The sequence below is a fragment of the Nyctereutes procyonoides genome, unplaced genomic scaffold (genome assembly GCF_905146905.1).
Source record: "Nyctereutes procyonoides isolate TBG_1078 unplaced genomic scaffold, NYPRO_anot_genome, whole genome shotgun sequence".
Taxonomy (NCBI): Eukaryota; Metazoa; Chordata; class Mammalia; order Carnivora; family Canidae; genus Nyctereutes; species Nyctereutes procyonoides.
In genome coordinates, this window is record NW_026575020.1 from 33,031,933 (window position 1) to 33,051,782 (window position 19,850).

Sequence of the window (19,850 nt, forward strand, 5' to 3'; positions counted from 1 at the left end):
TGCTCCATGTTTCCTGTCCAGCAACGTGGTTGAGACAGATGTGTGGGTCACTGCTGGGCAGGCATTGTGCCAACAAGGTGATGCTCTTTCCGAGTGGTATGCGGCTGCTTCTGGCTTGGCACATCACGGAAGCCTCTCTGGAGGAGGTGACGTTTGGCTGGGCTGTGCTTTGAAATATGAAGGGAACCAAAAGTCACAAATGCTCTCAAAGGAAGTCCCGTGGTCATTCGCTGTGACAGAACCAGACAGGTGTGTGTGTGGGGGGAGGGGCAGGGAGATAGAAAGCAATAGAACAAATATTTTCCAGTTCCCCATAAAACGACTCAAGAGACAGGATCAGAGCGCGTCAGAGTCACCCACATGTTGTATTTTACATACCTGGATTTTTAAACTGGATTTGTGTGTCACTTTTAAATAACGAGCCATAAAAATCCCAGGCATTTTAAAAATGCTGCAATGAGTAATATCGGTTTTTCTCCTACTGAGAAGCCTTTCTTTCGGTTGCGCTCTTACTTTGTTTTATTTGCGGGGGTGGAGGATGTACCGTAAGTGGTAGAAACCGCGCTGTCATCTTTTCACTGACCGAGTTGAGCTACGTGTCACACCCAAATGATTCTGTTCCTGAAAGGGAGAGGATTTTCGAAGGCAGCGAGGAACCAGAAATGGAGATTTGCTTGTGCTTGTGAGGGTAGCTGCTTCGTCCCTGGTAATTGGATGAGGTTCTGAGAAATGACCCAAACGCCACCGCGCAATCCTGAGTTCCATCCGCCTCCCCACCGCCCCAAATGCATGTGCTCAGAAGCACAAGCCAGTCTCCCAAAAATAAAATGCATTGGCAGGTGGCTGCATGAAAACTGTTTTCCTTTTAAGCTCTCTGGAATCCTGTTGAATATTAAAGTTCCATCTTGAGGCGAGACTCAATTCAGATCCGCCTGCAAAGATGTAAAACAGCGATTCTTCATTTGCTGGGTGATTGATTCCTGACTCTATGCTCTGAATGTGTGTGTTTGCAGAGCAGTCATCTACCTATGATACCGTGGGGCGTGATGGATGGCGCGCAAGATGGGGACAAGGGTTGATGCACAATCAGGGGGAGCAGTTTCCTCGTAGCCTGGCTCCACGCTCCTGTGATCGAGCTTCATGGCAGGACTCCAGTGAGATTTAGGGGGACAGGGAGCCTCCACCGGGGGTGCAGGGAGCCCGACAGCACTATTCATCCTTGTTGGTTTTTATGCCCAGCTAACCCGTTTCATCCTGCAGAATAAAGAGACTGAGACACAATACCATCCCCTGGAAAATTAAGGAGGAAAAAAAAAAAAAAGGTCACCCAAAGCCATATACACCTGGAGCTGTGAGCAGGGAGGACCCGGGGCTCTTGTTGCATCCCTGGCTGTGAGAGCAAGCATTCTGGAACATGGCAGAGGAAATGTTTACCAAACCAATTTGCTCTGTTTGGGGAGTTCTTGGTCATAACACTCCCTGACGCTGGTGATTAACTGGTAAATAATGCATGGGCCGCCTCTGGTTCCCAGTGCATCGGCCGCATGGAAAAAAAGGTCACTGTCATGTATTAAGTGGCAGATACGACGGTGGGCGTGGGCGCCTGTTGCTGCTCCTTTCCTGAACCTGTTGCCTTTTTGGCAGGTGCAAAACATGTCTCAGTCCATAGAGGTCCTGGACAGGCGGACTCAGAGGGACTTGCAGTACGTGGAGAAGATGGAGAACCAAATGAAAGGGCTGGAGTCCAAGTTCAAACAGGTGGAGGAGAGCCATAAGCAACACCTGGCCAGGCAGTTCAAGGTATGTATCCTCCCCCTCCTTGTCCTTTCCTGCCATCCCCTTCCCCTCCAGAAATAGAAACTCGGGGTGGGGGAGGAGCCCTGCAAAAATTGCCCTTTGCCTTGAACACGGCCTCCATCCTTGGGAACGGAGAGGCGGGCTGCCCTCGCCCTGGTTTGGCAAAAGGGCCCATGAAAGGGATGGATGGATGGAGCAGTGGTTTTCAGCTCCCGTTAGCTTCTCAGGCCGGGGTCCCAGGACCTGGCTTCTCAAGCCAGCGCACAAATGAGCTGGGAAGGGACACGACTGGTCCTTGTCATTCTGCAGCTGCTGTAGGTAAATCACATTAGCCAAGGATTAACTTAATTGATTAGAGCCATTTCTGAGCAGGGATCACTCAGGGCAATTTTTCACATCTGACCTAATTTAGCTATGACAAGGCACACTGTAGATTTGCAGGGAGGAAAGAGAGAGACACCAACATCTTTCTCACTTCCTGGTAAGTGGTTTTTGTTTTCGTTTTTCTTCTCTCCGGGTAACTCTGGACATTAAGGCCAGAGTTTGACCTAAAATTATATATACATATATAGAAATATGTATATATATATGCCTCTAGTTTGCTCAGCTTCAAAATGATCAAATTGAAAAATTATATGCACCTTAATTAAGGTATACATGCATGTTAATTAGCAATCTAGCCCAGATATAAATGAACAGGTCAAATTACACAGCCCCGCTTGACTAGAAATTGCTGATGCTCTGTCTTCCTGTCCTTTTTATGCTAATGTTTTCCTTTGATGTGCTCCCTGCATGAAGCAAGAACTAATCCGCTTTTAAAAGCGATACATTATATAGACGAAACGGCAGGCTAACGAAGTAATAAATCTATATTATAAATAAAATAATGGCAGGCCTGATCCTCTTGAGGAGCAATGAGCCGATTGCTCACGTTGGAGGCAGGTGAACATGTTGTCCTTGCTTCTGACACGTCATCGTGAATTATCTCGGAGAGAAATTTCGACCCGCCTGACCAAAGAGTTTGTGTCTCTCCCTGAAAGGCCAGCATTCCCTTCGCCATGGTAGATTCCAATTCCTCTGAAGACGGGGGCATCTTTAGCCACCATGGGCTAGCTCGTCTTTGCAGGCACTGTCCACGCAGGCATCTCTCCCAGTTCCAAAATTTGGGGCCATATGGCCCCGGGGGAGAAAAAAGCAACCCCTGGCATTTGACCATGCTTTAATTGCATTATGAATTCCACCAGGAACTGTGAGGGAATCTCTATAACCGTTAAAGCCGTTGGTTTGGACTAAATCTGGCAATGAAGTGTGATTTTTTTTTTAAGTGACCATGAAAATATTTGTCTATGAATGGCTGTCTGTTTAAGGCAGGCTAGTGAGGTAGCTCTTCAACGGTATTTCATTTTCTTGCTTGCAGGGCTAACTTAAAAGAGTTTTTTCAATGCTGCAGTGACTGAAGAAGCAGTCCACTCCCATGTAACCATGAAAGAGGGTCAGAGAGCTTTTGCACCATGCATTTTTACTATTATTTTCCAATACTTAGCACCATATCATTAAGGAACCTTGAACACAACCAGGATCCTCTTTTGCATGCGACTGTAGATGCATTCCATGGATAGTTTGAAACCCTTGTCAATGCATTTTTTGAAAAAGAAAAAAAAAAGAAACTTTGTGTGTGTGACTAAAAGCATGTAACCTTAAGATGTTGCATTCTAAACTGACAATAAAGACCTTTCCCAAATATGTTGGTGTTCTGAAGACTGGTTAATATGCTCTTCTAACTCTCTTGGGCCAGAATACATAAACCCATAAATGAAACAGGAGTGTACACACATGCTCCCTCGCCCGGGGAGAAGCCAGGCCAAGGAAGGGTGTTGCAAGTTTTTGCACGCAGAGCACTGAACCCAGCTTATTTTAACCTTGCAGGCGATAAAAGCGAAAATGGATGAACTTAGGCCTTTGATACCTGTGTTGGAAGAGTACAAGGCCGATGCCAAATTGGTATTGCAATTTAAGGAGGAGGTCCAGAATCTGACGTCAGTGCTTAACGAGCTGCAAGAGGAAATTGGCGCCTATGACTACGATGAACTTCAGAGCAGAGTGTCCAATCTTGAAGAAAGGCTCCGTGCATGCATGCAAAAACTAGGTAGGACCAGAACCCTGCGGGGCCATGGCGCTGCACCTGCCACCTCCGCTGTCGTGCAGGCATAGGGAGTGGTGCTGAAGTTGGACAGCGCCCGCCTGGCTTCTGGGAGGCCCTGGCCGGATTAGGGCTACTGGGTAGGGCTTCCGCTTAGGAGCATAGGTGGCACTCACCCTCAGCCACTGACCCACCCCGTGCAAAGGGCAGCTCACCGAGCCCATGAAGTCACACATCTGGGGAAAAAAAGCATTAGACGCCACATACCATCTGTATGTGTGTGTATGTGCGTGTGCACACGTGAGTGCGTGCGTCTGTGTGTGTGGTGGGTGAGTTTAGGACACAAGTTTAATAGGGCTGGAAACATACATCTCGGATTCTCTCCAGGTTGGGAACAAGGGCTGACGAAACTCCCGAGATAGCAGATCATGCGTAGTTTGGATACACAAGGAAAGAAAATCTGGTCACGGCGCCGTAAGAGGACTGGCCATTCACAGCGAGTAAAAGCATTGGTCCATCCCAACAGCTTGGATGGAGGGAGCCTCTGAGTCCATGGGCTCCTCCGCCCTGTTGTTGCTTTCTGGGGGACGCCCCCCCCCCAGATTCTGGGCTGTGTTTGAATTCCCGCTCACCTTATCAACATCCCTGTTGGTTGCTTTCACAAATCTTGACTTGTTGGCATCTGAGCCCACTCTTCTGGCACATTTCAACCTCCAGTCCATTCTTAGATTTTCATGTGAAGACTAGCTGGCACTTCTCACCTCCTGTTTTTTGACACCATGGTTGCTCATGTTCATACTGTATATTTCTTAGGATACCTTGGGGTAATTTTTTGGGTAATTTTGGTTTATGAAGAAGTTGCCCTTAGGTTTTATCTGATATTCTAACTTGATTCCCTCACCTACCCCCACCACCACACATCCCAAATGCCTTCTTATAAACTTAAAATGTCCCAGAGTAGTAAATACTTTTTAAAATCCCTGGTGCCTGAGGTGAAAGGGAGAGAACATCTGAAGGGCAAGGAAGTAGTCGGCCAGCCCCCCCGTTGGATGGAGCAGGTCTGCATGTCCAGCTGGTCTTGAACGCCACTGTAGGCCTCCCAGCAAAGGCAAACACTCGAAAGTCCCCCAGACCCGAGGAGGACCAGGAGAGGCGTTAGAAGTTTAATCTGCTTTAACGTGGGCACTTCTGCTGTGTCACACAAGGGATTGTCTACTGCGTTTTTCCAGTGATGTGCTTCATGGAGCCCCAGTCCTGGCGTGTCAGGGGCCAGGGGACCTGGGATGGCCCCCAGGAGGGGTTGGGGCCGAGCAATCTCCACAGCGCTTCCCGTTCTGACATGCCAGGGGTCGGTGTGGGTGTTTAGAATGTTCACAGTTACGGGGCTATCCTTATGACTACGGGTTATGTAGTTATTTCCATTGGGCACAGGTTGGGGTTTCTACTTAGAACTAGCCTACGCTGACCACCTCTCTCGGTCCAGACCCTCCAAACACCCCCACCCAGGGGTCTCTCTCTGCCTCTGAAGAATCCAGGGGTGGGGGTTTATTGGTTATCTTATCCCCTCCCTGGGATACAGACTGTGTATACCAGCGAGAAACTGAGATGGGACCTCTGCACTTTCCCAATAGGCGGCCAAGGAGCAAAGCAGAAATTCTGAGTGGAAAGTTTTAAACACCCAGAAGCCACAGGCCTCTCCAAGGGGGATGCCACCCCGCTTGGGACGAGCAGCCTTTCCATCTGTACCTGGCCTATTTTTAGAAGCTGCATGAATTTTCCTTGCAGCTTAGGATCTTGGGGCTTTCACACAGTTACCCTTGGGGCCGCTGAGATGGTTGGTCTGGGAGTAAAGAGAGAGGCTGACTCCCAGGGGCTGCATGCTCTCCCACCGGAATGCAGCCGTGTTTTCTTGCCTGTGTGTTTCTTTCTGGAGAAAAACCTGGTCTTGTAGGTAGACCTGCTGAGCTGGAATCTGCAAGGAGCCTAGGGATCTGCATTTAACTAGCACCTGGGGGATTCAGATGAATGCCAAAGCGTGAGAGCCTGGAGCTACAGCAGGCAATGTCATAAGGTAGTGAAGCGTCACTCTGCAGCCGTGGGACTCTCCCCAGGCCCTGACTGTCTCCAGTGGCAGCCACCTGTTTATCTGTACAGTGAAGGTAGAGGAGTCCCCGTGCCATGGGATCGCTGTGTGAGTGCGGATGCCTCACATCCTGGCACATCCCCTGTGCCCAGCAGTGTGATAGGCAGGCAGGTAGGCGGGCAGGTAGATATAATGGGTCCATAGATGGACAGACAGGTAGGTGGGTAGGTGTGGGGGTAGATAAGTAGGCAGATAATAGATTGAACAGTAGCTCCTCCCTCTCCCGAAGTCTCCATTCAAGTTCAGTAACTGGAGGACCACATTCATCTCCCATGGATGGTTAATACAGTTTTTATTTCAGCTTCGCAAATGGGCAGCACCTTAGCAGCCTGTTTGCTTGCTTGGAGGTCCCCTGAGCATAGAGCAGAGGAGCCCGCCTCCTGCACTCTGGGGCCCCCTCCCCTCTGCACCGACAGCTGTCCCAGGGGCTGGGGCTCCTGCAGGATGTAGCCTCCTCCTGGTAGCCTGCCCACCCACCCACCCCACCCCCCATCCCGCTCTCTCTCGGAGCCTTGGCTCCTTGATCTGAAGTCTCCTCCCGGTGTAGACTCTGAAGATCCCCCCAGAGTGCTTTCAGTGGGTTCCCTCCCTGTGGCCACCTTCTCTTTAGGTTAACATAACGGGTAATTCCTGATCCCAAAACGTACACAGGGAAAAAAGATGATTCTGTTTGTTTTCTGTTTCTATTTGCAAAGATTCCTCTCTCTATGGGATCGTATGTTTTTCCCAGATGCTCAGCCGGAAATGACTCTGAAACTCCATTTCTAAAACTGGAGGTGAGGCTCAGCATCTCTGGGCATCCTCTGCAAGGAAGGCAGCATCTGACCACTCCCCTGAGCTCCCCTGGTTTCCAGACAGGGGAGTGCCAGAGCTGCCTAGGGACCCTGTCCCCCAGGCTGGGGCATGAGAGTTCACTGTCACCCCACGGAGAACCTGCCGAGGCAGATGACCCAGAAGCCCAACTGACTGAGCCAGAGACTCAGGATCCAAGGCAAGATGCTGTTCATGCACCAATATGCTCTGAGCATCTCCTGTGCCTGGTTAGCTTCAGGCCTCAATATTCTTGTCTGTACAATGGGGCAGTGGGGCGGGGGAAGAGCTGAGTTTTAGCTGAGTTACACCATCCTGGGTGGAAAGGAAGTGCCCTGACACCCGGAGCCCCGGCATCAGAACCTCTAGGAGTCTCCTTTCCACTGAGAACACAAGTGAATGAAGCCTGGTGGGCTTCAGCCTCCCCACCAGCCCAGCATCCCCGTTGATAACCACCAGCGTGTAGACGTCTCTCCAGTTTAGGTGTCAGGGCAGGGTGCTTTGCCTTGGCACAACATCCTGGGTGTTCTTTCCTGGGGGAGGCAGGTCTGAAGGCTCCTTCCTCTTCTCTAGCCCTCAAGATGCGGCAGGTTCAGGAAGGCAGAGGGATGGGCCCTGACCTGCACCCAGGGGCCTGGAGGGGCTGGGGGAGGGCGCGGCTGGCATGGGTGATGATAAGTAGCACAAGTGGGTTTTGCATTCAGTGGAGGATCCAAGAGCTGAGTTTGGGATGCCTCCGCCTGTGGAAGCCCCCACGGGAAAGAAGCAAGCCCACACCTGATGTGCCGCTCACGTGTTGACCCAAAAGGGATCCTGGCAGGGCAGGCTTCCCCTTCTGAAGTCCTCCCAGGAAGCACTCAGAGTAGTGCCTGGTGAGGGGTCTCCTGGTGCCGCTCCCAGGCTCTGGGTCCATGTGTGCAGCTTACGTGAGGTCTGCTCCGTCCTCGGGTTGTTGCACCTGCAAGGACGTATGCATGTCTGCCCAAGCTCCCAGCTTTGCACTGTTCCCAGTCCACCAGGGATAAAAGCTGGGACCAAGGGAGAACAGAAGCCCAGAGCCCAGACTGCCTGCTACCGGGCTCTGGGCCCCTCACTCTGATCTGTGCCCTGGTCCCTTGGTGGGCTTGCCACCCTGGGCCTGCTCAGGGCTCCCTGTGGAGACTGTCCCGGCTGTTGTTCAGAAGTGGATTCCTTCTAGGAATAGCAATAGGCGAATGATTTCATCTGCAGGGCACTGCTTTGTCCCGGCTCCTGGCTTTGCAAGGTGTCCTCCCCACTGAGACCCGTCCTGGGCTCTGGTCCTGGGCTCTCAAGGGCTGCCAGGCCCTCCCAGCTGGGAGCGCTGGCCCTGGAGCTCCACCTCCTTTAAGCTGCACCTGCTCAGGGTGCAGCCTCCTCCCCTCCTTACGCACATCCTGAGCCCTCGTGACGGAGAGGGACACTTTCCTGAACTGAATGTGCCAAGACTCCTCCATGAGGCTCTGCCATGGGGCTTTTATACATCCTATTAGCTCCTGAGGTCTTGGCAGAACCAGTCTGGACAGAGAACCAAAAATAACTCCCTGATTCAAGCGGGGGGGGGGGGGGCGCAGCCTGTAGCCCTGTAGGCCCTGGAGACCTGAGCCTGCAGCCAGTGGTTGGAAGAGCGGGGCTCCCAGGCCAGCCGGACCCTTTTCTTTACACTCTGATCCCTCCAAGGGGCTGGGGAGGCTGGTGCTCTGCCCGTGGCACCAGGAGCACCGGGGTGAGGGGCAAACTTCAGCCCTGGGAAGGCCGGGGGCTGGCGCTACCTCAGAGCCTCCCCCTCCAGATCATACCTGACCTGCAACCTGTGTCCCTGCAGTGGCCCAAAGCCCCCAGTGGGCAGGACGCAGTGGGGCGGGAGGTCCAAAGCAGCCCTGACACCGACTGTTCTCCACATCTTTATTCTGAACCCATGGTCAGGAGAGCCGCTCCGCTATGTCCACTGAGCATCAGGCACCCTTCTAGAAGCTCCCCCCACAGCTACCCCCTGTGCTTACGGAAAAAGGAAACTATCTGTGCCAGAGTTGCAGAAGGGTGACCCTGCGTCACCTCCCATCCCCTCTGCCGGGGTGTGTGGGGAAGGACAGACGCGTGAGGGTTTTCTGAGATGTGAATCATTTTACCTCTAAGTATCTGGGAGATGATTCACTCGCTCGTTCATGGCCAATCCCGCAGGCGGAGCCTTGAGGGAATAGTAAGAGTGCAACAAGCTTGTGGCCTCAGCGAGACCTGGACGCAGGGGTCTGAGGCCCCAGGAAATGTGTGGTGGCCAGCATGAGTCAGTGAGGACCAGGTGGGCGGTGTTCCAAAGGCAGAGGCATGGGTTTGGGCCAGCGATCCAGGACAGGTGGGAGGGTGGGTGGAGGGGCCTGCCAGGGGGAGGAACAGGCTGGGCAAAGGCATGGAGGTGGGAAGGGCCAGGCATCCGAGTGGAGCTGGGGTGCTGGCCCACCATCTTCACCTGCCAGGTGTGATGTGGAGGACAGACATCTGGTCTCCTTCGGAGAAGTCATCTAGCACAGGGGCTGTGGCTGCGCAGACTTGAGTTGGCATCACACTGTGTGGCACCTGGTCCCATCGCGTGCTATTGGATGGAAAACCCACGGGCCCACAAAGCTCCCTGAGCCATGACACCCCTGGGGGTGACGGCACCTCCTTTCAGGCTGCTGGCAGGACCGCTGGCCCCTGGTGGCTGGAGGTGGCCCCTGTCAACATCTCCCGATTCCCACCCCAGTTCAGATAAGCTGCTATCTCCCAGAGGCAGCCCGGAGTCCCCGGGTCATAGGAACCAAGAGAGCACAGGGGTCACCAGCCCTGACCACCTCCTTGGTCTTCCTGTCCCTGTAGATGCTGCTGACCCCTGAGCCTTCCTCTATCCCCTTGTCCTCCCACAGACAGGAGCCCAGCAAGCTTGCTGGCATTCTTAGCAGGGACCTGGCACGCCTGCATACATGCCACCAGCCCCACGAGCCATGAGTCCTGCCAGGAAACCGCGGGCTGTGAGGGGACCGTATTTATGTGGGAGAGCACACGATTGCTCCTGAAAGTGGCACAGACAGGAAATCTGGAAAGTGGGGAGGGATAGGCGGGTAAAAATAGGTGTGGACCGAAGACAGCGGCCACTCGTGAGCAGGGCGGTGCCACCGACAGGGATTTGGGTGCAAAGCCAGCCCCGCTCCTACCTGCACCTGCAGGCAGCTCTTGTCCCTCCCTGCAGCCTCTGTGTCCCCCCGCCAGCACGAGGAGATGGGGAGACGGGGGCCCCAGGCACTGGGCTGGGGTGTCGGGGGTCTGTCCTGTGTGATGATGCTAATGCTTTAAGTTCATAGACAGAGACCAGCTTCTGAGGCCCGGCCCACCCTTTGCTTTGTGGGATTATCCCAGCTAAACGGTGTCCCCGGGTTAAGTCACTGACAATCTTCTGAAAGCTCCCGGATCTTCCGGGGACCTTGCTGAGTGCGTGTCCACGTGCTGTTCCGGCTGCCATGGTGCAGGAACACCTTGGCTCTCCAGGCTGGGGCTCACTTATCCTGGAAGACCCAAGTGGCAGTGCACAAGGCTGGTGTCGGGCGGGAGTGGAGGGGCTGGGCTGGCAGGTGCACTGAGCAGGCCAGCGGGGCTGTGGGAAGGGCCCTGGGCAGGGAGCACCGGATCCTGGCCTCGGCTGTGTCCCGTGCTGGCGTCGCCCTGAGTCCCTCCGGGCCTGCGTCTGTGAGCCGGGTGGGGCTGAGGCCGCATTCGAGGCCCCATCTGTCCCGCTGTCCTGCTTGTCTGTCAGTGCCTCGGGAGTCCCTGCCTTCTGGCCGCAGGGTTCCCCCAGGCAGAAGGGACCTTCTCCCCCTGCAGGGGACGCTCTCAGGGTCTCCAGCAAACTGACGGAATTGGCCTTTCCCCTACTCCGGTTCTAACTGGCTGAAGGGTGCAGGCCCGGGGGCGCCTCCCAAAGAGGTGCCTCAGGAACAGGTGGAGCCCTGCCCGGGGGCCCTGCCTGGAGCCTAACAACCTGGGGACCAGGGATGCTCTCTGTCCTGCAGCCTTAGAGGCTGGGGCGGCTGCTGTGCCCACTGCCCAGAGAAGGAAACTGTGTCCTGGCGAGGCTGGTCCTCCACATGTGCTGCTGTAGCACCTCCACCTCCACCTCCACCCCCAAGTCCCTCAGGACAGAGGGCGTGAGGCCGGGGGTGGGAGGGGTGGCAGGGCGGCTGTTCCTCCCCCTCCCTGCCCAGCCTGGCCTCAGTGGCTCTGTTTGGGGGAGGAGGGGGGCTTCTCTGGCCTTTGGGGCTGCGTGTGTCACCACATCCTCCTGCAGTGGATGGTCGGGGTCTGGCCAGGGGACTCACTGTCCTGTGCTGTGCACTGTCTTCCAGCCTGTGGCAAGCTGACGGGCATCAGCGACCCTGTGACTGTCAAGACCTCTGGCTCAAGGTTCGGGTCCTGGATGACAGACCCTCTGGCCCCAGAAGGTGATAACAGGGTAAGTGCCTCCTGCACCGGGCCTGGGCCTGGGTCTCCATCCCCCGAATATCTGGCCCTCACTTCAGTGCCCACCTACCCGGACACCCACTCAAGCGTTTGTGGCTTGAGCGCAGCTGGGCACCCCTGGGGGTTTGTTCCCCGCAGCTTCAGGGAGGGGCTCAGGTACTGGCTGAGGTCACAGACCACAGGGGTGGGAACCGATATGGGAAAGATGGTAATTGTCAGGACAGGTGGACCCCTGCAAACCGTCTCCAGCTGGAGAACAGGGGAGGGGAGCCCGAGTCTGGCTCTGCATCCGGAACCTTCCAGACACTCCCAGCCCCACCTGTGCTCCAGGAGGAGCACCCATTAGGAGCCTTTCTTAGTTTAAAGGCATCTTATTTGTGTCTCATTTGTTACTCCTTTCAAGGCTGATGGAAACCCGTGTTCCTCTTTGATTTAGGGAAGAGACCATGTTCTTTTTTCCCCAGACATTTCTTCCCTGAGTAAAAAACTCGGAAAAGGAAAGAAAAGCAGGGTCTGGGGTGTGACCTCCTGGGAGCCTCCCTGGGGTGTGGGGGAAGGCCAGCCGGCTGAGTGCAGGGACGCCATCTGGGCCATGTGTCCTCTGGCCATGCGCCCTCTCACTGGCTAAGCCCCGAGTGAACTCGCCACAGTCTGGGGTGACTCCTACCCACCCCCTGGTTTTCAGGGGCTTACAGGATGTTTACAAACTGATCACTTTAGAAAAAAAAACAAAAACAAAAAAAAACTACTCTACTCTTTTTCCGGGTGGGATTCAGAGAGGGACTTCTGGGCCTTGTCTGGAGGACTCTTACTGGGAAGGGAAGGGTCAGGGTCACTTCCTCTCTCCCAGATTTCTGGTCTCTGCAGCTCCCCTCCTCCACTGCCAGGCCTCTGGGCAACAGGAAGCAATGTTTCTTGCATTTCGGACTTGAGGTGGCAGCTCACTTTCTCTTGGGACGTTGGTGGGCGAGGGGCCATGGCCGCGGGCCCTCTGGAGGCCCCTGATCTGTGTATCTCCCCTCCTGCCCCCAGCGCAGGCCTGCAGCGCAGCGCCTCCCTGGAGCTCATTGCAGCCTGGGCGGCACAGGATACTGGAGGGCCCGACCCAGGACTGCAAACCCAGGGTGCGAGTGCAGACAGGTGTTCATGGGGCGGTTTCTTTTTTTTTTTTTTATTGAAGTTCAATTTGCCAACATATAGTGTGATACCCAGTGCTCATCCGTCAACTGCCCCCCTCAGTGCCTGTCACCCAGTCACCCCATCCCCCCCACCTCCCCTTCCACTTCCCCTTGTTCGATTCCCAGAGTTTTGTCACACTCTCTAATTTTTCCATTCATGTTCTCTCCTTTCTCATGGGGTGGTTTCTGTTTTATGTTCTAAGTGGGGACAGTTAGCTGATGGTTGCTAGTTCTGTGACCGTCTAATGGGCTGTTATCCCAGTTGGTCCTCCAGTCCACACCCTCCCGGGGAACCCCGGCTCTGTTCCGGGTTTGGTGACGGTGAGACAGCAGGGCTCTGTGCTGGCACAACTAAGCCCTTCTGTGTGCGCATTGATAGTTAATATGAGAGAGGCTGGTGGTAGTGCCCCAACGCGCGTGCCTGGCCCTCAGCGGAGCCCTCTGCCTGCCTGTCCAGGTTGGGCTTCCAGTGACCCTCCGGTCACCTGCCGGTGTGGAGGTCAGTCACCCTTACCTCTGCTGTTTGATGAGAAAACCCCAGTCCAGTATCATGCCCACGGTCCTGGGAAAGGCTGGTCAGTGGTTTCATTAACAAGTATCTACAGCAGGCGCCAGCCTCCAGGCTAGGCACCCCCAGACCGCCCCCTGCCCCCCTACCACCTGCAGGCTGCCTGCCCACCACGCATGCCCCACATACCCAGGCCCAGGCGCTTGTGTCCACATCCAACATCACACGCAGGCCTCTGGCCCCGCTGCCATAAAGAGCACTGCTCAGATCTCTTTTCAGATCCCAAGTATCGGGGCTCCTGGAAGGCAGGCTATTTGCCTGCCCCAGACAGGGAGGATGTCGGCTCACAAAGCTGTTGAGGGGTGGTGGATGCTCTTGATAATTAGACACCTGTTCTCTGCTTGATGACTCCATCGCCCTCCAGAAAAGGAGGCCCTGGTGATGGATGGAGCCTTTGGAGAAGGGGCAGCGGGAGGAGGCTGTCGTGGGAGCTGCCTGCAAGGGAAAGGGAGGAGCTCACTGGCGGGGACGCTGAGCTTCGGGGGCCTTTGGCAGCTCTGCCCTGCGGCCCTGTGGCCTGGGCCATTCTGAGCCGTGTGCTCAGCACAGCCCCATCCCGCTCCCAGCCCGCGAGGGACACGTCCCCCGACCCTGCCATTGATCTGGAAGAGAGCTGTTTTGTTTTGATCTTTCTCATTCTCCCTCCACACCTAGGAAACCAGTAACTTGCTCCAAAGGGAAACAAGAATCCATGTCAGCTTCGGGGCATGCTGCCTCAGGGGCGTGGTCAGAGGCAGGGGGTGCAGGGTGGGGGCCAGGGAGCGCCACGCAGAGGGTTCCTGGTGGGTGCCCGCCTCGGAGGCCGCGAGGAGTGGGTACGGCCGCCGCATCCCCACACCTTCCCGATGCCTTTTCACTGAACTGCCACAACTAGGTTAGCTCAGGCTCCCTTTGCACCCTTCCTTCCTTGAGTCCTTTATTAAGCACTAGCTGTGTGCCTGGCTCTATGCTGGACTCTAGTGTCCCTCTACCATGTCGAGAAGCTGCCTTCTCTCAGTGGTGACTGGTCCACCTGCTTCTGATGGCACTGATGCCAGCCTGTGCCCCCCCCCCCGAAGACCCCCTCCCCTGACTCTGCCTGTGGACCACCCTTCTGGAGTCCACGCCACCTTCCCTCCCATTGGCTGGCTTCATCGTAGATGTCCCAGGCCAGCTGCCAGAGAGGCCAGCCCCTCTGTGCCTATGTCGCTCCTCTTAAGACACCACTCATTGGATTTAGGGCCCACCCTAATCTATCCTGGGATCCTTCATGACATCTGCAAAGCTCTCTTTTCTAAGTAAGTGTCACATTTACAGGTTCCTGAATGTGGACATATCTTCTGGGGTGACCAGTCATCCCACTACAAAATTGAGACCTTCCTGCCTGGGGGTGCAGGGGGGTCTAGGAAATGCCCTCCAAGGAGTGAGCTTGATCAGTGGAGGGGGGAGCAGCAAGTGTGGGGCACAGAGGCACCACACTGGGGGTGTCCGAGCCAGGGTCTTGGCCTGGCAGGTGCAGAGGCAGCCAGATGCTGCACGGAGGAGCCTGGAGCTGAGGGGTCAGGTTCATAGAGGAGTGATGGTCTGGAGTACAGTTCTAGAAGGTTCAATCAGGCAGCACCAGGCCTGGGGGCCAGTCAGGACATGACAGCATCACCGGGGCAGTGGGGCCCAGGCCAACAGCAAGACCGCTCAGGCACCAAGCCAGAGGGTCCAGCCTTGCCTGCACATTGGCATCTCCAGGAAGCTTTAACCAACACGCATGCCTGCCCCCATCTCTGGAGTCCGATCCGATCGTCCTGGGAAGTGAGTGTGCCCAGGGGCTCAGAGGGCCACCAGGTTCCAGCTCTAGGAGTTTAGATATGGGGGTTCTGGACGAGGCCGGGGAGTTGGGTGAGGCCTCCTGGGGGTGATGGGATTCTGTGCGAACTTGGGACTTGGACGAGAGGGGAGAACGAGGCATTCCAATCCAGAGATCGGAGTGAACCCAGAGGGGTGCCTACTGGGAAGGAGGGGATCCCTTATCTCAGGGTCCCTCAGGGCTGCAATGGTCTGCCTTCTTTTGTGTCTTACAGCCACAGGCCAACAGCTGTGGTTGTTAAACATTCAGGGCCTTGTACTGATTTCCCCTCCCAGCCTAAATTGCATTTTCCAGAAGCCTTGTGCCCGACGTCCAATTTGCTAATTTCCAGGGAAAAAGAGACAGTTTACAAATCCTGAGCAATTCGGTGCCCATTTCACCCGTCTTCCCCACCCCGGGAGGGAGGCACCAGACCCTGGGGGTCCCCTGTGTCTCAGGCTTACTCGTGGGGGAGGAGATGTTTGCACACATTCAGGAGTGCTCTCTGTGCTGAGCGGGAGAGAGCCAGTCGCTGCGGGCATGGGTCAGGGGAGGGCTAGAGGGGGCAATGTTGGAACCCCATCTTGGAGGAAGCAGTGAGCTCCCTGTCTCAGGAGAAAGCCAAGTGGAGAGACAGGAGGGTGTGATCAGGGCCTCTGGAGCCCCCCAGCAGCACTGCGCTCACCCATTCTAATCCGAGATCCACATTACCATGGGCTGGTCTGCGGGGGCTAAGGGTAATAAAAGCCTCAAAAGAGACCTAGTTTTTTTTCTTTTTTTTTTTTTTTTTTTTTTGAATCTCATTAAAAACAAAAAGCGCATCTGCCTCTCAGCATCCAAATGGATGCCTCAGGAACAAGGTTAGGATTTTTTTTTTTTTTTTAATTTTTAACGCATGTGTAATGCTGTGTCTGAAAGCCCGGCATCCGTAATCTCTCCCGCAGCCAGCAGAGCCTTGATGGATAAAGCAGCTGTCTTATTGCCAGACAGATGCACTGGGGATGGCGTTAGCCCGGCAGATTTTCCTCTGAGTAACTGCATTGCTTTCTAATTTGCTCCCATATTGGTTGAAAATGACTAAAGCGTTTTGTACAAAGTCTAGACAGTTTTCAAGTCAACTGGCATTTAAGCAATAATCGGAAATCTCTTCCTCTGTAACCCCAAACGTGGGCCACCCCTGGGTTTGTTATCTTGGTGGCTTGTGACACTCTGGGCCATGCACAAAACCCTCATTTCTCTTAGAGCGGAGGCCCCCGGGGTTGAATGTGACAGTGATGCCACGTGCTGAGCCCCACGTGCTGATCCCCACATGCCATGTTAATGCCTTTCTGCCCCGCAGACGGGGGCGACCCAGTCTGGGCCACAGTGACAGCCTGGTGGGATGAGAGGCCCTGTCCTGGCGCCCTTGGCGATGGGTCCCCACGTCACAGGAGCTGCCTGGGGCTGCGAGTGTTCTCCTCTTCCAGCACCACTGTCTTGCTGGCTCTGGGGTTCATACACTGATGGCGTTCCTTCCTTCCCCAAATAAGTGTGAGCACCTGCTGTGTCCTTGGACAGGGAGAGCGCAGGGAACCCATTGCCTGGGCACCGCACAGGCAGAGGGGGCCCAGGGGTGATTCTCTCGCCACCCACTTCCCTGAACTGTGGACTCAAGGGCTTGGACCCCCTTCACAGAGTGTGCTCCTCATCCTTTCCCTAAACTGGGCCCTCTGTTCTAGGCAGGGGAGCCGGTCCTATCCCCTTGGACAAGTGCCCTGCGGGTTCAGGGGAAGGACATGACATGACGTTGCCTGTCTTCGTTATCCTCCCCTGGTTCTTTCTTCTTCTCATGGGGTCGGGCCGCTGCCAAGCTAATGAAACGGAGTCTGAAGAGGGGAGGCTCGGGGGGAGAAGCCCCGCACATGTCCCCCCGCCTTCCCCCCAGAGCCGCTAATGGGTGTGCTCTCTCCACAGGTTTGGTACATGGACGGCTACCACAACAACCGCTTTGTCCGCGAGTACAAGTCCATGACCGACTTCATGACCACGGACAATTTCACATCCCACCGCCTCCCGCACCCCTGGTCTGGCACGGGACAGGTGGTGTACAACGGCTCCATCTACTTCAATAAGTTCCAGAGTCACATCGTCATCAGGTTTGACCTGAAGACGGAGACGATCCTCAAGACGCGCAGCCTGGACTATGCCGGCTACAACAACATGTACCACTACGCCTGGGGCGGTCACTCGGACATCGACCTCATGGTGGACGAGAACGGGCTGTGGGCCGTCTACGCCACCAACCAGAATGCCGGCAACATCGTCATCAGCAAGCTGGACCCCGTGTCCCTGCAGGTGCTGCAGACCTGGAACACAAGCTACCCCAAGCGCAGTGCCGGTGAGGCCTTCATCATCTGCGGGACGCTCTATGTCACCAACGGCTACTCAGGAGGCACCAAGGTCCACTACGCCTACCAGACCAACGCCTCGACCTACGAGTACATCGACATCCCCTTCCAGAACAAGTACTCCCACATCTCCATGTTGGACTACAACCCCAAGGACCGCGCCCTGTACGCTTGGAACAACGGCCACCAGATCCTGTACAACGTCACCCTCTTCCACGTCATCCGGTCTGACGAGTTGTAGCTGTCTCCCGCCCGGGAGGCCGAGGGTCTGGGTCCTCACTCACACGGACATTCCTGTGGAACGGCTGCCGAGATAACCTAACGATACTAATCATACTAATTTTGGAAAAAGCAGCAGCAGCGTGGGCTCCGGCACCGTGTGGTGGTGGCGTTATGTCCGTGCACCTCCGGTTCGAGTGAGAGGGCGACACACTTGGGAGGAGACCCCCCCACACATACACGCACCCGCCCTGCCCCGTCTTTGCAGCTGGAACTGCAGTCCAGAGATCCCTAGTCCCCCTACCCTCCGCCCCCAGCCACTCCCGCCCAGCCCCCATTCTGGTCAAATAACCTACAAAAGTAAGGCAACGACTGTTGGCCCGTTCTCGCCCGAGAACAACCACTGTTAGGTCGCATGGACATTCCCCTAGATCGCGCTCAGCTCTGGTGGACGTGCCTGCTGTGTGTCATCGAGGGCCCGCGGGCCGGCCGCGCTCGGCGTCCGCAGGGGCCACCATAGGCTAGTGGGACTCATCTCATCACAGCTGCTGTCTCTCGACCGCGTGTTGTGTCTTAGCCGAGCTGCACTGAGGCTCCGCGTCCCCACGGACCCGTGTCTGGCGCCTGCTGGACGTGGCGTGCACGGCGGCAGCACCCACCTGTTTGAGCTCGCGTCCCCCGTAGATATACTGTGCCACGTCTGTCTGTCGTTTCCTTGAGGTGGTAGCTCTGTGTGTTCAGTTTATGCAATGAATGTCGTAAATGCCGTGCCGTAGTTTGGGGTTAATACGTGGATGGTTTTTGTTTCCAAAAAGACAAAAAAAAAAAATTTTTTTTTTCAGTGTTCACCCTTAGAATGAGGTTATCAAGTTCATGTGGATAATAAAGGAATTACTCTCTTCTTGTTAAATTATCTAAATAATGTAACTGCGGATAGGAAGGGCTTATCTAGGGAAACCGAGTTTCCAGCTGAAAGAGGAACGAGCCCGAGGCAACAGCGCGCGGAAAGTACAATCCTCAGTGAAAACGAGGGGAACTTTGTACCGTCCCGTTATCTAAGGAACAATAAAGATATTAGGAGATGTCTTCGCTTTGCTGGTCGTTTCTGAGGTTTTAAAGACGACAGAGCCCTCTGGAGCCCGGGTCCGGGTGGGCGTCTCCTGAGAGGCCACGTTTGGGACACGTTCTCCACTGGGTCTCTGACCCACGTCTCCCGGAGGCCAGAGGACCAGCCTGGGGCTCCACGTCCCTGGGGTGGATCAAACCCGAGGCCACACCCCCGGGACCCCACCTCACACCGCCATGGGGTCTCCCCCAGGGCACCTCTGGATGGGGTCTGGGACAGCCACCTGCAGAAAACGTCAGCAGAGGTAAAGCAGGCCCTCCCTGGCCGGCTGGCTCGGTGGGGCTGTGGTTGGTCCAAGAGGTCAGTGGCCGGCCTTCTCTGGGACCTAGGACACAGAGGACCTTGCTCGTCCAAGGGGCCTGGGCCAACTTGCAGGCCGTGCCTATGGATGAGGAGGTGGGTCTTGCCTCACCCCCCACCCCCCACCAGATCCTTCCCTGTTTTCTTGTTGCTGATGATGCCTTGGTGTCCTTCTGCCAGGGTGCTCAGGGACTCCCCGAGCCGTGACGTCAGGAGAAGAGGGCAGGTAGGGGTGGCTTGGGCCTGGATCAGAACCTCGTCAGCTGGACGGCGCCGTGAGCAAGACGACTCCCACGCCACCGCAGGACAAGCTTGCAGGTAAAGCTTATAGGAGGGAGAGACAGGGTCATACTTTTATGTCTTCACAACTGTACTTGGAGTGAGCCATCCAAACTCCTCCCCGCTGGTTGTTTGTATAAAAGCCCTGAGGTTCAGTGAAGGCACAGTCCAGTCCACGGGGCCACTGGCCCTTCCTGCTGTGCTGGGGACCTGGCCATGCACGTCGGGCAGGGCTGCCCTGTAATCGCAGTGGCCACTGTGGGCTGACTTCTTCACACTTTCTCCTAATGACGGTGGGAAAAGCATATGTGAGATAGAAGGAATCTGTGCTGAGTTCCCAAACAAAATAATGACCCGAAAGGTCCGGAATGGATTTACTGTCTCGGACGGAATATTTGTTAGGGAAAATACTCCTCCAGGATATTAAATACACAAGAGAAATTGTTCCATCTGGAGAGCAAATAAAACAAGCGGCCAGCCACTAAATCTCCCGGGTTCCAATAACTGAATATATTGGCTGATGACAGAGTATCTGTGGATGAATTTTCATTATTAAAAGTCTGGCTTGAGGGGGACGC

At 55.2% G+C, this 19,850-nt stretch overlaps 1 protein-coding gene across 2 annotated transcripts in view; it reads left to right on the forward strand.

Annotated features, from left to right (window-relative positions):
- OLFM1 (olfactomedin 1) overlaps positions 1-18,653 on the forward strand; it is a 37,810-nt gene extending 19,157 nt beyond the window's left edge. For both annotated transcript variants that reach the window (XM_055329198.1, XM_055329189.1), the window contains exons 3-6: positions 1,645-1,800; positions 3,724-3,943; positions 11,282-11,388; positions 16,915-18,653. In XM_055329198.1, the coding sequence (XP_055185173.1) occupies positions 1,645-1,800; positions 3,724-3,943; positions 11,282-11,388; positions 16,915-17,589 (1,158 nt within the window). In that variant the 3' untranslated portion in view covers positions 17,590-18,653. The remainder of the gene's footprint in view (positions 1-1,644; positions 1,801-3,723; positions 3,944-11,281; positions 11,389-16,914) is intronic.
- Positions 18,654-19,850: the final 1,197 nt, after the last annotated feature.